Consider the following 14875-nt stretch of genomic DNA (forward strand, 5'->3'; position numbering starts at 1 on the left):
AAAACCATCCAAGAATGAGAAATACTTTTTACCTGCTAAAGTGTCTAGTACCTGATCAATAAAAGGTAGAGGGAAATGATCCTTTAAGGTTGCCTTGTTCAATTCTCGATAATCAATGCAAACTGTCCATTTACCATTCTTTTTGGGCACTATAACCAAGGGAGAAACCCATTGGCTATCTGAAATGGGGTAAATGAAGTTTACCTTGAGCAATTTCTGAAGTTCTTCTTTCACGATTTCCCTAAGGTTTGGATTCATCCGTCTTTGTGGTTGCCTAATAGGTCTGCTGTTTTCTTCAATATAGATGTGATGAATACAAGTCTTAGGATCGATTCCTTTCATGTCAGTGTATTCCCATGCAAAGGCAGTGGAATGTTTTTGCAACAGTTTGGTTAATTCTTCTTGTTGTGGTCTTTCCAAGTTTTTGTTAATGTTCAATGTTTTTCCTGGAAGGATTTCAACTGTAGAACTACCAAACTCTTCCATTGAGAAGAGAGACATCTGTCTAGAGGAGAGATATTCAATGTCTGAATCTATCTGAAAATGTGCAGAGTCATATTCTAAAGATACTTCAAAATTTTCTAATGTATTTAGAATTTGACTGTCCTCACTAATCTCAGAGATGGTTAGAACAGGTTGAATAGTATCTTCATCCTCTACCCATTCATCTTCTCCTATTTCTGTTATTGCCTTTGCTGGAGGGTACAAGTTGAATTTCTTGGTAGAATTACCATCTGATATATACATGTCTCCAGACCTACAACTGATGAAGGCATCAGCTGTTGCTAGCCAAGGTCTTCCTAAGATAAGAGGATGTCCTCCTAGATTGTTCTTGGGAGTTAAAATCATAAAATCAACTGGATATTCCCAAGAATCTAGAGAGACTGGAATGTCTTCCAATACACCATCAGGTTTAATGATTGATCTATCTGCAAGTTGCAGCAAAGTAGGTGTAAAGAGAAGGTTAGGAAGCTTTAACTGATCCATGGTCTGTCTACTCATGATGTTGATCGCGGCTCCTAAGTCAATCAAAGTATTTGGGATTTCAACCCATTAATATGAGTTTTGACAATAGGACTACTGGGATCCACATACTTTTGCATGGTAATCTTACCCATCATAATGTCTGCAATTTTTCCAACTAGATGTATCCTTTTGGTATCTCTGGTTCTTTTTACTGTTTTCTTCAAACTCAACTCCTTTATTGTCTTTGCTAGAATGGGAATTTCCTTAATGGCTTGTAACAAGGGGATCTTGATACAGACATTCTTCAATTCATCTAGAAAGCTATAGTCAGGCAACCAAATTTGCTTTTCCACCCCTTTGTCAATTTGCAATCTTTCAGGAAAAGGAGGTGTAGCTAAAGATGTAGGTTGCTCAACTATGGGAGTTGTAGAGATTGATTCTTTTTCTTTTTGGATATTTTGGTTTTGAAGTGATACTTCAGAACCTTTATTGACTTTGAGAGATTCTTCTTCAGAAATGCTTGGTTGTTGGGCACTTGTAGAAGGTTGATCTAAGATTCTACCTGATCTGAGTTGTACTTCATTGAGAGGAACAACCATATAGGTAGGGAATGGTTGACCTTCCATCATGTAAGCATTTTGAGGGTTCCTATTATTCGGATTTGGTAATGGCTGAGAGGGAAGTTGATTTGATTTCTGCTGGGAGAGTTGAGAATCTTGATTTTGTGGAGGAGGTTGTTGTTGTTGAGGGTATGGCAATGATAGTTGTTGACCTTGATTTGGAAGTTGTGGAGCTTGCTGATTCTGAAATGATGGAGGATATTGATAGAATTGAGCAAGTCTCGCATAAGGATTTTGCATGCTTTGCATCCATGCTTGAAAAGCATTTTGAGGTTGAGGCCAAGGTTGTTGCCAAGGATTCCAATTTGGTTGGGATTGAGAATTCATAGAGTTGTTAAACCCTTGATTCTGTTGTCCTTGCCAAGGTCTCCTTGCAATAAAACAGAGAGATTCAAGTGTATCTGGATCTTCTTGAAAGACTGCTTTGAGGCCAGGAATTGAAGGACAATCCTTGGTCTCATGAGTTTTTGAGCAAATTACACATGTTTCTACAACGTGTGCATCTAAGGGACATTCCCTTAAAGCATGTTTCTTTTTACACTTCGGGCAAAAGATAGCCAAAGCCTCAGCTTCTGCTTTTTGTTTATTGTGAATCTTAAGGGTATCAAGTTGTTCACTAAGACTCCCTAAGATGTCAGTTTTAAATTCATCAAGCATACTGCCGATTTCAGCCCTACTCACTGATCCTGTTGCAGATTTATTTGCCCTAAGGAGAGAAGGATCTCTAGGCCCTTTTTGAGTTTTTGATTTGCCCCTTGAGAGATGGATACAAAGTTCTGCTATATCATTGAGAGAAAGTTGAGAAATATCCCCTTTCCCCATCATGTTTAAGATGTCTATCCATTCATCCCTAATGGCTTTTAATAAGAGGGCTTTTAAGGTCTCTTCATCCAAGGTACTCATTTTTGCTCTCTTCAAGTTATATTGAAATCTTTCAAGTAAATCTTCTAAGCTCTCATCTTCTCTTTGCATCATTTTAAATACCTCGTCCTTGTGATTAGTAGGCATACAATAGTCCAAATACCTATCCAAAAAGGTTTGTTTCATTTCATCCCAAGTCCTAATGGATTGAGTGAGTAACCCCATGAACCATTTTAAAGCTTGATCTTTTAATGTTGAGGGGAACAATTTGAGTTTCTGAGTATCATCCAGATAGTCATAAGTTCGACACACAACTTCAAACTCAAATAAGAATGTTTCAGGGTCCTCAGTCCTTAACCCATGGAAGTTAGGGAGGACAGATGGTGATATGTTTTTCATGGTGGCTCGGGAATCCTCATTAACAATGGGAAACCCAAATGAATTATCCCCATCTCTATTTCCTCCTCCAATGGGACCTCTACCTCCTCCATTATTATTGTTATTTCCTCCTCCTCCTCTACCTCTACCTCTACCACCTCCTTTTTCCTCTGCCATGATGATTCTCCTAGGGATTTCAAAATCTTCTGGTTCCTCTACAAAGGGTGAATGAGAAGAGATTTCTCCTTCTTCTTCAGGTGATTCTACTTCCTCAATTACAATTGGTCTTCCTGTGGGAGAAAGAGAAGAGTCTCTTCCTGGTTCAAACTCAATAGAAGGTGTAGGAGAGTCAACTCTTGGCTCTTGAATTCCAGGAATTCTAGGACTAGGAGTTTCGGTTGGAGATAAGGGAGGTGTCTCTTGTCTATCCCTTGAAGCAGATGGACTTGTAAAAATTGGACTTGTAAAGATTCAATAAGAGAACACACAGACAGAGTCCCAGAAAATCCCTGGGCTTGACAAAAAACAAAGAGACATTCACTCTATGACAATTTGATTATAGAGACAAAAAATATCCTAGGGCTAACCCAACAACAAGAAAACATAAAACAAATATGGAAAAATACACATACAGGTTGTGTTCCAAGTATAAGATAAGATCATTTTATTTGTGTCCACCAAATGACCACAAAAGTATGTCAAAGGAACAAAGATAGTACATCTATTGTTAGTACAAAGTGTGAGTGCCAAGGCATTTACGAATTGGACATTAACTATCTAGCAAAAGAGAGTATAAGCTAAGATATAATTACAAATATAGATGTTATAAATTGAAAAGCTCTAAAAATATCAGTATTGAGCAAGAGAAGAAAGGACAACAAGCCCTGTTAGAGCTTACAACTGAGGATGAGTGAGGGGACCAAGAGTCAGACAAATAAAGATATATTAAGAAATGCATCATAAAACTAATATGAATTCTGTATTTTGAGAAACTTCTACACACATTATATTAAAGAAGAAAATCATTGTAGTTGGCATTTATCCAAACAAAAAGCTAGGAAACCAATCCGTAATAGAAATCAAACATGCAGGAGTATGTATTTCCTTTTTTATTAAATGAAAAGTTAAATTTGTAACATAGGAAGGAGCATTTAGATGGAGAAAACATGGTAAATGACATATTGAAACTACATCTAATACCAAAATTTCATAATTAGGCATACACTAAGTTGACTTACCTCAGATTAATGAACTACCACTGAATACAGTGGTTTATTAGTTGCATATGTATAAAAGTCTCGTATCAACAAATGGTGATTGTATCCAACAGATCAAAAAGGTGCTCGTGCCTTAAATTCCATGCAACATCTTCCACAACACCCTCATGGACCTACATTAACATGAGGTCATCAAACATTTCAACAAAGATAACTGTTTAGTCAATTTAGTGTTTCTAAATTGATGTCATTAATTGTCAACCCGGGGCTCGTAAGCTGATGAAGTGAAGGTGTACTATATGTACTTAAGCAACCTCTTAGAGCTTTTTGTCGTTTGGGGGGTGTTGTTTGTGGTTAATTTATCTTTCTAAAATGGAGTGGTGACTTATAAACAGATGAGTGATGGTGTGTGTAAAGTGAATTCTAGATGAGTGAGAGTGTGTGATTAGTGATTTCTAACTACTTGCTGAAAAGGAAAAGCTTGAACGAAATAAATAACTTGAAATGACTTGAAAGCAAAGAACCACTTTCTAATGGCATTAGACACCATTCACGCTGCTGCAAATAAAAAGTAAGAAAATCACTTAAAAGACCAATGATAAAGTTTATCTCTTCCTAACTCTCTGCCTCTAACACATAGTACTGTGTAAGACACGATTAGGAAGTAGCTAAAGATAAGTCTAAGAAATGATAAAAATGAGAAAAATCTACTTTAAAGACTAGTTATGATGTTCAGCTCTCTCTAACTCTCTGCCTCTAACACATAGTACTGCGTAAGACACGATTAGAAAGTAGTTAAGGATTAGTCTAAAAAGCACCCAAAGCCAGCTGCAAGATATTAATATTCTGATCTCTAAAAGATAGACAATTTATGATAAAGAGATCATTCATATGTTAGCAAACCACTTTGAGAAATAAAATTAAAAATCAGCTATGAAAATAAAGTAAAGGCAGCAACTTGAATCTGTCAACTGAAACTACCACTAGATATTTAAGCAAATACACAAACACAAAATCAATCCCGGGCTTAAAAACCTGCAAAAGAACAATGCTGATCAGCTAAAAAGAAAGGCTAGAAATGAAATAACAAAAAAGTAAATTACGCTGTACATGTTTCAACTAAAAGAAATGCTGAATAGAAATAAGGAAATGCTGCACATAAAATACTTTACAAGGCTAACATGAACAGGGGCCCTCCATTCATATCATCCAAAAGAGACTCAAGGAATTGGAAACTTCAAAACAGCACTGTTTCTATTACTCCATATGCAGAAAAATACAGTCCAGAGTGCTAGAACAACACTATAAAAACAGAGTCTTCGAATGCTCTAAAATAACAACAAGTTTATAAAATGCAGCAACTAAAAAGTAACCTAAGCGTACGCAGACGCAAGTATTTATAGGCATCTGCAAGATGGCCTAATGCGTAAAGCATAAAACGGAAAATAAACTGAATATCATGCGTATTAAAGGTGCAGTTAACACGTCATATGTTTCATGGTCGAGCTGGAGGTCCTGGTCGTTATGGGCAATGAATCCAACATTGGATCATGTTCCCCACAGCTTGCAAAACACTGACAAGTCACCTTTTCCACCGACGTGACCCAACAGCTTACGCATCAACGTTAAGCTGCCTTTATTTGACCGTAACTTGACCCCCTTTGACCGGAGGTACAGATGACGTGGCTGGCTGAACTGATAGCACAGGAACCTCGAGCACCTTGATTCCTAAGTGCCCATGTGGCTCATTTGGCAAAATGACACGTGGAACCTTGAGATTAACAAAAAGGCTGCGGGATCATCAGATGGCTGCGGAATCAGCAGATGGCTGCAGAATGCCTGTAAGTATGTCAAAATCTAAACAAAACAGTCACACATTAGCAAAATCCCTAAATCATGCTTAATGCCATCATATGTAATGATCTGGGTGAGTTTATGCAGCAAAATAGAGCAAAAGGGAGAGATGAGTGAGGGAAAACTATAGGAAATGATGGATAACCAAGTGTAAAGTGGAGACTCTACAATAACAAAATTGACATTGTAAAGTCAAAAATACACATAAACAAAAACTCACCAACAAATCCCTTAAATTTCTACAAAAAAAAAAATTGATAGTAAACATTAAGAATAATCTTGGCATCTTTTAATGGTCACATTTGTGGGGTTGTGAGCTCAGTTCTAACAATGTATTTACCCTTTTTTTATTCCATGCTACCATAATGTAAAACCAATGAACTTTAGGATGAAAATGGCTTTTGACACAACTTGAATAGCATGAAACATTAACAAACCTAAATAAAATAACTTTCGAAGCCTAAAAACCTGTGTGTGTTCAATTTCATATAGAATCCTCTACTAAGCTACAACTGACAGACAACAAAATATGAACCAATCCTATTATATGGAAAATTCATCCAACTCATGAACTATATTCAAATTCCAACCTAATGATAATAAGAGGGCATTATGATGGGTGTATTTATTTGCAGTCAGACACAAACTTACTTTGAATAACATCTGTCAAAATAAATCACCTTATATATTTGTTGGGCCTCAAGCACTTTGTTTTTGGCAGGTGCATTAATGTCCCACAAATAGATTTGTGTTTCATTTGAACCACTTAGAATATTGTCATGCTTAAAACGGTTCCATGATAATTACTTTTAAGGTTGAGTATCAAGTATTGTAATAGCCCCCTTCCTTGAAATGATTTTCTGCCAAATTAGTTGTAATGTTGAGTATTGTAGAATATCTAGGCCTCACTATGTCTCCTCTTCTGTTGGTAGATATTTCCTCTACCCAATGGTAGTTAGTGGCATAGGTCTTGGACAATACTTGCAAATTCATCAATCAACCATTGCTCCTTTAGTATTGTTATTTTTTGGGTCCTTACCCTACTATGCAAACCCTTCGTGGAATTAAACAGGAAAGTGAAACTTAGCTTATTCTTTGCAACCTATTTGGAAATTTTGTTTGGTGTAATCAGGTCATTTTCTCTCAGTTCTAGTCTGCTAACACTAATCAGTTGTCGTCCTTCCTCAAATCTTAGGTAAAGTTCCTCCACAGTCATGCAAAATTCTCCCAAGATATTCAACCATTGAGCTCCAACAACAACATCAGCCCTCATAGTTTTCCAATTGAAATTTCGTCCCTTTGACCATCATTTTGCACTCCATCATACTAGCATTGGCCATGAATGTTTGGAAATTCTATAACTGGACTACTTTTAGGTGCAAGAAGTTACCATCTTTGTATCAATGATGTTATGAGCACTCTCAGAATCAATGAGAGTCATCATAATTTACCCTTCTCTAAATTTTTAAACATTGGCTTGCATAGCATCCCTTCTTGTGACATTTGCAACCAGTCACATTCCTCAAGTCCTCCCTCTCAGAATGAGACATTTATCATCTTTCTTACCATTCCTAGTCCCTTCTCATCTTTATTCTTCCCGCCAATGACTACTAGGCCATTCACGTTCTCAACTCTAGCTGCCACTGTTTCTCAAATCATTTCTTCCTAGATATAAATGTCCCAAATCCTCTAAAATATGGGTGTGTTCATGGGCACAAATACTTCATACAAAGGTTCCAACATGTACAGATCTGATACCATCTCAATTTCAAAATTATTGATTAGGTCTACACTCAAAGAATGAAACCTATAGGAACTAAAGCTGAAAATTTAGTTTCCCCCTATCAAGCCTTTAGATATATACACTAAAACTTTTGTAAGGTATTTTCAAGAGTGAAAACACAAAATATTATGAGAAACTCAAAATAGTAGATAGGAAATGACTAATCTACATACATCTGCAATCAAGAAATTAGGACAGCAAGCCACAACAGCTAGATAGGGTATTAGAGCCTAATCTACATGACACATTGAACTGAAACATTCTAGACAGCAAGGATGAGCTCCAACAATAGTCGCATTAACTCTGTCTTACTCATAAATAAATAAAAATAAAAAAAACCAAAACAAAACAAAACAAAAGAACAAAAACAAAACAAAACAAAAACAAAAACTATTATTGTCACTTGGCATCACACACAATCTCTATGAACAACTTAAAGATACCATACACATTAATTTTCACTGCTAAGCTAATGTGCCCCTTCTCTCTTTATAGACTAAGAGAGTGAAGGGAGGTCACAACTGCCTCATAAAAGGCTTTGAGGAATGCACCCTCATGGAGTTAATGTCATCAAATAAGATTGAATTCCACTCATGATTGTAATCTCAACATTATATGCATACAAGGAGTGTGTTACACCTACAAGGTGTCTTCTACCATCAATGTGCCCATGTTCAGGTGTAACCACGAGCATCTGAAAAACCCCTTGGGAAGTGCACCCTACCTAACTAATGCACAATAACTCTTGCAAACCAAAAATAGCAGAGATGGTTTATAAAAAAAATATACCCTTCATGAAGATCTCTCTCATAAGATCACCCTCTCCCAACATTGCAATGTTTGGTCCTATAGCACACCCTTACTAAAAGGTGAACTCTGTTGTTGCTTTGTCTAGGCTGAAGAAGAACACCTATGCGCAATAGGTAATATAAAATAATGCATATACATAAGACAATTATTTTTCGCAAACGTAACCACTGAAGCTGGTTGACACACCTAACCTATTATTAACTTTTTAAAGTTTAGATTAACATGTCACAAACTTAATATTTATTCCTAGCATTCACCAAGAATGTCCTAGTCCTTTACTTGTAAGACTAACATTTAACATTGAAAATATCAACACACGGTAACAATCATAACAATCTAACCTAGCCTACCTAGTTAGAATCATCAAAAAACCTAAAAGTACTATCAAAACTGTGATTTGATTTTACTAGAAACTAGTGCACATCAAACTGAAAATAATAACAACAAAGTACAACAGATGTGAAACTCAAATCGTCTCACTGTTTTGTTACTCTTAAATACAATAAATCCAGACACCACATCCATAGATGTCTGGGACATCTCCATACAAAGACCAAGACAAGTGTTTCACATCTATCAAAGTCACACAAAAAAAAAATTGCACAAGTCAACTTTTCAATCCTAGAATAACAAACTCATGTTATAGGCTACAACCTATGCATGGCCATCAAAAACATATCAAAATGAAAATCACTCTCATGCACACCTCCAACTCTCCGGCAATTGAACCAACCAAGACTAGGTCAACTTCCTCATCCCAAGAGGATTTTGAAGCAAGTGTAACATCATGGGATAATTCTTGTGTCTGGGAGAATCCATCAACCCAAACATTATACTCTATAATAATCCCATCAACTGCAACCTTCGGTTCAACCCCAACATCATCATCCATCAAAGGTTCCGAACCTCCATCCATATCATCCCATAATGCAAGATCAATATATGCCTCCCCAAAGCTAGAAGGCTCATCCAGCCTCTCACTAGAATGTACAAGTTCCACTGTATTAGCAAGTACCCTGTAATGGTCACCCTCTCTCATCCCTCTTGCCAAAGTCTTTAAAGTATCTAGACTAAAATCATTAATGGTTCATTGTTTTCCCTCAAAAGAAACTCTCCACTATACATCAATCATACAAGAAACTAAAAGAAAATTCTTCTTCTAACTAGAAAAAATAAGACATTATCCAACTCAAGAACATCACGAAATGGCATCTGAAAGGAAATGGAGACAACTTCTCTTATGTAATAAGTAGCATAATCACTAAGCTCAACAAACATGTTTATGTGTTGTTCTTGAATCCTATGGAATAAATTATTGTCATGTCACATGTCCTGAAGCTCCACTATGCACATCGCATTTAAGTTCCAACTTTCAACACTAGACATAGACTTAAAGGACAAGAAAGAAACCAAAGCCATTTCCATCTTGGAAAATTTGCAATAATAAGAAGATCCTCCACCTATCACAAGTGAAAAACACCGACACCTATCAAAAAATTTAGCCACCTATCACAAGTCCTCCTAGGCATTTCACCTGCTGAAAATGAAACTATGCCAGCCAACAATCATATAGATCTACCACCTCTCACTCCTGAAACAAATCAGACACCTATGGTAGGTCCTCCTAGGTATCACACCTATAAAAAATACATCCATAACCATCATTAATATGGTGGATCCATCATCTCTCATCATAGGAGAAACCGAGGTTTCAACCCATCAAAGCATCTCACCGGTGCAAGTGCTCATCTCAAGCAGCCTAGGGCTATTTCCCTATTTGGAACTGGAAGTCTAAAGTTTGGGTTGGGCAAGTGATGAATGATATCAAGATTCTATTGCAGGCCTATGATCATCATGTGTAGGCAGCCAATTGGATTGCAAGGATTCTCTGGATAGGGAAAAAATATTTGAAGAGGGACCCTACTTCTTCTACTCCGGTGGTATCTATTTTATATGTTGATAGAATTGTTCATGATGTACTATATGCTCCCCCAAGAGCACGATGTGGAAAATTCCTTCACAATTTGGTCAAGGTTGTGAGAGATTCATAATATTTGAGAAATTAAATAATCACATATTGCACAAGGACTTGAAAGTAAAAAGTATTCAAAAGTGTAATGATGCACTCCAAAATACCTTTGAAGCAAATATTAATGACAAAGGAAAGTAGAAGAAAGAAGGAACTACTAGCAACAACTACAAGCCTCTTGCTTCAAGATGAGTAGTATAACAATTGGAAATTGAGAAAGAAGTAGATCAATGTCACAAAACATGAAGAATAATTTATGCTTTCATTGCATCTTAAGCAAGAGATAAGTTGACATAGTGATTCTTTGATTATGGAGCTACTAAGCATATCACTAACCACAATGATTGGTTTATTGCATTTGTAAAAGACAAAACCACTTTGTGGTGGTTCTGGGTGATAAAAAGAAGCACTCTATTGAATGGAATTGTAATGCGTAGGTCAAGGTGAGAGGTATATACCTCCATGTTGATGAATATGCTTTGTTTTCCTATTTTAAGTAAAATTTTCTTTTAGTTAGTGAAATTATAAAGCCTACTCTATTTTTCAATGTTTTGGAAAGAAATATGCTTTGTTATTGATAAGTAAAACTAGATACAAAGGAACAATGGTTGTACAAGATTATGGATGATAAATGGTGGTTGATATCCTTGATATCGTTGATATCCATGATATCGTTGATATCCATGTGAGAAGAAAGAATAACAAGCAAGCAACACAAACTACCATTTGAAAGAGGGAAGGCTTGAAAATCCAAAGGTGTTTTGAATCTTTCCCATGATGATATTTGTAATGTATGTGGACAAATTTAGTGGTCAGCGCAAGGTATTGCCTATTGCATTTATAAGGATAATATGTTGTCCCAAAAAAATTGACCACAATTCTTTTGAGGAGCAAGGTTTGGTTCTAAATGTTATTTCCAATGCCATTGGTTAAAAGCAAAGAGATATTAAGAAATAAATTTTGTCATGAAAAGAACAAGTTTTATGAAACATAGAAAAAGAGAAAGGGTTGAAAAGGGCTCCCTAGAGGTCCATTATACCTTAAGGAAAATTCATAGTACAAAAGAGTGGAATGTTGGGATAGACCCAATGTCACAAATCGATGGTGAAAACCATGCCAACGTTACAGGGGACAAAATCTTGAAGTTGCATGGAGGGAAGATCAGTGTTTTGGGACATGATGAAAAAAATTTATTCTCAAATTATAGGTGTTATGCTTGATGGAGAGTTGAACATCAAAGAATGAGATAACTCAAATTAGAGAAGTGTGTGTTTTTTAGAGTAGTGTTAGTAGATGAAGGTGCAAAAAAAATTGCATATTTTCAAGAATGTTTTGGATAAAGTAGAGGATATCAAGAGTACAATGCAAAGTCATATTCCTTTAGTCCCATGGAAAGAATGTTCTTTTTAGAGAGTAATTCCATTCCTCTTCCATGAGAATTCTGTTAATGGTGAGAAAATATTTGAAAATCAAGCATTTGAAAAAGTAGTTAATGTGTTCCAATAAGGAATTGGATGAAATGGAATGAAATGTTCTAAAACTACATAGGAATAAATTGAAATTAAATGAGAATACATGTAGATATTTTATTGTAAAAAAATCTATTTTATGCAAAGTCATAGGAAGGGCCGACTTGCGTATTTTAATGATGAGAGTCTGGAATCTAGTCATCTTTGAAGCCATACTTTCTAATAGGGAATCTATGATGTTCCTCTACATATATAAATCTAATAGATCTAGATTTTTTCTTTTGCAGTGTTTACTCAGAAGAGTCATACAATTTTCATAGACAGAATATGGGATCATATGTGAATGGAAAGACTTATTGTGCATGTAGGAGAGAGGAAAAATAAATTGACAATTAGTAGAAACAAACGACCAAATAAAAAGGCATATTACTAATCCTTACCTCCTATGCTCATCCAATTCGCAGAATTTAATATTTGGAAGCTTTACGGAGCGCTACTTTCCATTCGTCAATCTGCACCTTGCCGTATATACCATTCAATTCATGTTTGTTAAATGTCGTAAGACCCTGTACACCAACAAATTTCACCAGGACTAACATACCAAAATACTGGTGGTAGCTACCACCAGTTACATGTGTGAAATGCATGTATTGTCTAACTTCGAAGAGAATAAGAGAGAAACAGAGAAGATATAGAATGTCCCTTCTATTCAGTGTTGAGATGCCAATATACCCTAACACTATTTAAAAGAATGAAAGGGCAAAAGAATTGACGACCTTCAATATTTATCTCCAATGTCCATAATTTACAGTCAGTCATATGCTCACCTTAAACAGGAGCTTAGAAGTCTCCCTCTGCCTAAATAAGCCTAAACCTAAAGCCAAGAAGATGCTCATTTAGTGAAGGGAATGAATCATAAGAGCCATGGAACAATTGTCATCTCCATCCAATAAATACCGGTCTGATGTGACCTGTCCTTTCAAACCCTCAAGATCTGTAGCTTGTTGGAGAAGGCAATCGCGACCCAATCAGGCTGAGTGGAGGACCACTACAACTGCTCGATCTCGGCCCCAACAGTGTAACCAAGAATAGGATTGAGGCCGCCATCGACAGGTTTTCTCATGGAAGAGAGATCCCATATGAGGGCTTGTGAGTCGTCTTCAACAGTGCAGATGTGGCAGGAGTTGTGTGGTGCCCAAGCAATGGAATTGACACTGGCCTGGTGCCGCTGGAGCTCTGTGACAGGCAGGGTTGGATATCTGATATCCAAGACTACAACCTTGGGGCTTTCCATGATGATGGTAGCCATGTACCTGGGACAGAGAGTGCTCCTCCATCCCAATCTGACCAGGGGAGTATTAGGCTGAGAGATCTCATAGATAATTGTAGAGTGCTCCTTGTCCCTCAAATCAAAGACCCTAACAGACCCATCTGCATTGACAGAGGAAAAAACACCAGCACCCCCCGGCAATGTCGTAGACCTCCTTGTCATGGGCAATCAACTGGGTGTCGACGACCTCCTTGTTGATGTCCTAAATGGTGCAGGTGGTGTCGATGTTGGAAGTGCTGATCCTCTTGGGTTCTTTCTCATTCCAATCGAAGGAAGTGAGAGGGCCGCAAAACTTGATGTTCTTGTTGTTGTTGAAGAGGCTCTTTGCCTTGATGCGGTCATCATAAATGTGCCATATGCCGGAAGAATTTTAGCTTACCAAAATACAGGAAGAATGTTAGCATCAGATTTCAACATTAAAACTAGCTCATTCAAACACTAAACGGACTTGCCATAGCTCTCAGAGAAAATGGGGATGCCCTCGGTCTGTTAGAAATTGTATTTCCTCCTCTTCTTTTCCTTCAAATTGATATCGGAATGATAAGATCCAAAGAGTCAGAGATTTTGCAACGCAGCTAAAGGGTTGAAATTTTCGCTGCTGCTCAGTGATAAATTGTACCTTAATTAAAAAGAAGGTTGTAGAGAGCGAGTGTCGCTGCCCTAAATCGCAACAAGCAATTTTTTTTATTGAAGAAAAAATGTGTCAGCTGCCTCCTTTGCTGACAGTCGTTATTGATGCTTTGAATCCAATCAAAAAGAGTGTGAGAGACATACAGGAAAAGGCCAAAACCAACCCTTAAGGCAAGTTTAAAAGAGTTTAAACAAACCCAACCCTTGAGGCAAGTTTAAAAGAGTTTAAAAAAAAAATTTGAAAGTATTTTTTTAAAAGGGTCGCAGTCGTGCCCGTCGGAAGTTGAAAGGGTGTGAAAATTATTGAAAAGTCTTTTTTAAAGTTTGAAAAGTCAAATCTTTGAGGTTTAGTTTTTTTTTTTTTTAAATCATTCAAAAGGTTTTTTGGGTATATTGAAAAGTGTCTGCGCTTATAAAGGTTTGTAAAGAGTTATAAAGGGTTTATTAAAAGAAGTGTTTTTTTTTAAATATTACAAACTTGTACGGTGTAAAAAAGGTTTACAAAAATATTTTCAAAAAATCTTTGGGAGATGTTTATAAAGGTTTTTATAATTCGTTTAAATTTTGAAATATTTCATGATGCTTTAAATAAGTAGGAAATGCATATTTATATATAAATTATTGTATATTTTTTTAAGATAATGGTGAAGTTGGTTTAAGAGAATATAAAATTTTAATTATGATATTTGTTTGTTGGGTTGTTAATACTTATTTAGTGAAGTGAACTTTATCATTGGACTTGATGGATTTACTAACTTAAGTATATAATATCCAAGTTAGTGAAGGAGAATATAGGCTTGAAGAATATAACTTTTTAAGTAAGATATTTGTTTGTTGTTTCGGTTTTTCATATATATATATATATATAAGGAAGAGGATTTTAATGGAAAAAAGAGTTTTTAATGAACAAAAAAGATTAGGGTTTTGC

At 36.3% G+C, this 14875-nt stretch overlaps 1 protein-coding gene and 1 pseudogene across 2 annotated transcripts in view; both read right to left on the reverse strand.

The window, feature by feature from the left end:
• Positions 1 to 9528, reverse strand: part of LOC149221448 (UDP-glucuronic acid decarboxylase 1-like) — a 44068-nt gene extending 34540 nt beyond the window's left edge. The window contains exon 1 of the mRNA XM_089387382.1: positions 9196 to 9528. Within this exon, the coding sequence (XP_089243508.1) occupies positions 9196 to 9528 (333 nt within the window). The remainder of the gene's footprint in view (positions 1 to 9195) is intronic.
• Positions 1 to 14875, reverse strand: part of LOC149221449 (WD repeat-containing protein LWD1 pseudogene) — a 72644-nt pseudogene that overhangs the window by 18903 nt on the left and 38866 nt on the right. Inside the window, exons 3-4 of the transcript XR_016249653.1 lie at positions 12428 to 13687; positions 4064 to 4215 (exon numbers count right to left, since the gene is read on the reverse strand). The product of XR_016249653.1 is annotated as a WD repeat-containing protein LWD1 pseudogene (transcript). The remainder of the gene's footprint in view (positions 1 to 4063; positions 4216 to 12427; positions 13688 to 14875) is intronic.

Source organism: Pinus tabuliformis, chromosome Q (genome assembly GCF_031772625.1).
Source record: "Pinus tabuliformis cultivar Carrire ecotype Pingquan chromosome Q, CPIR1, whole genome shotgun sequence".
Taxonomy (NCBI): domain Eukaryota; kingdom Viridiplantae; phylum Streptophyta; class Pinopsida; order Pinales; family Pinaceae; genus Pinus; species Pinus tabuliformis.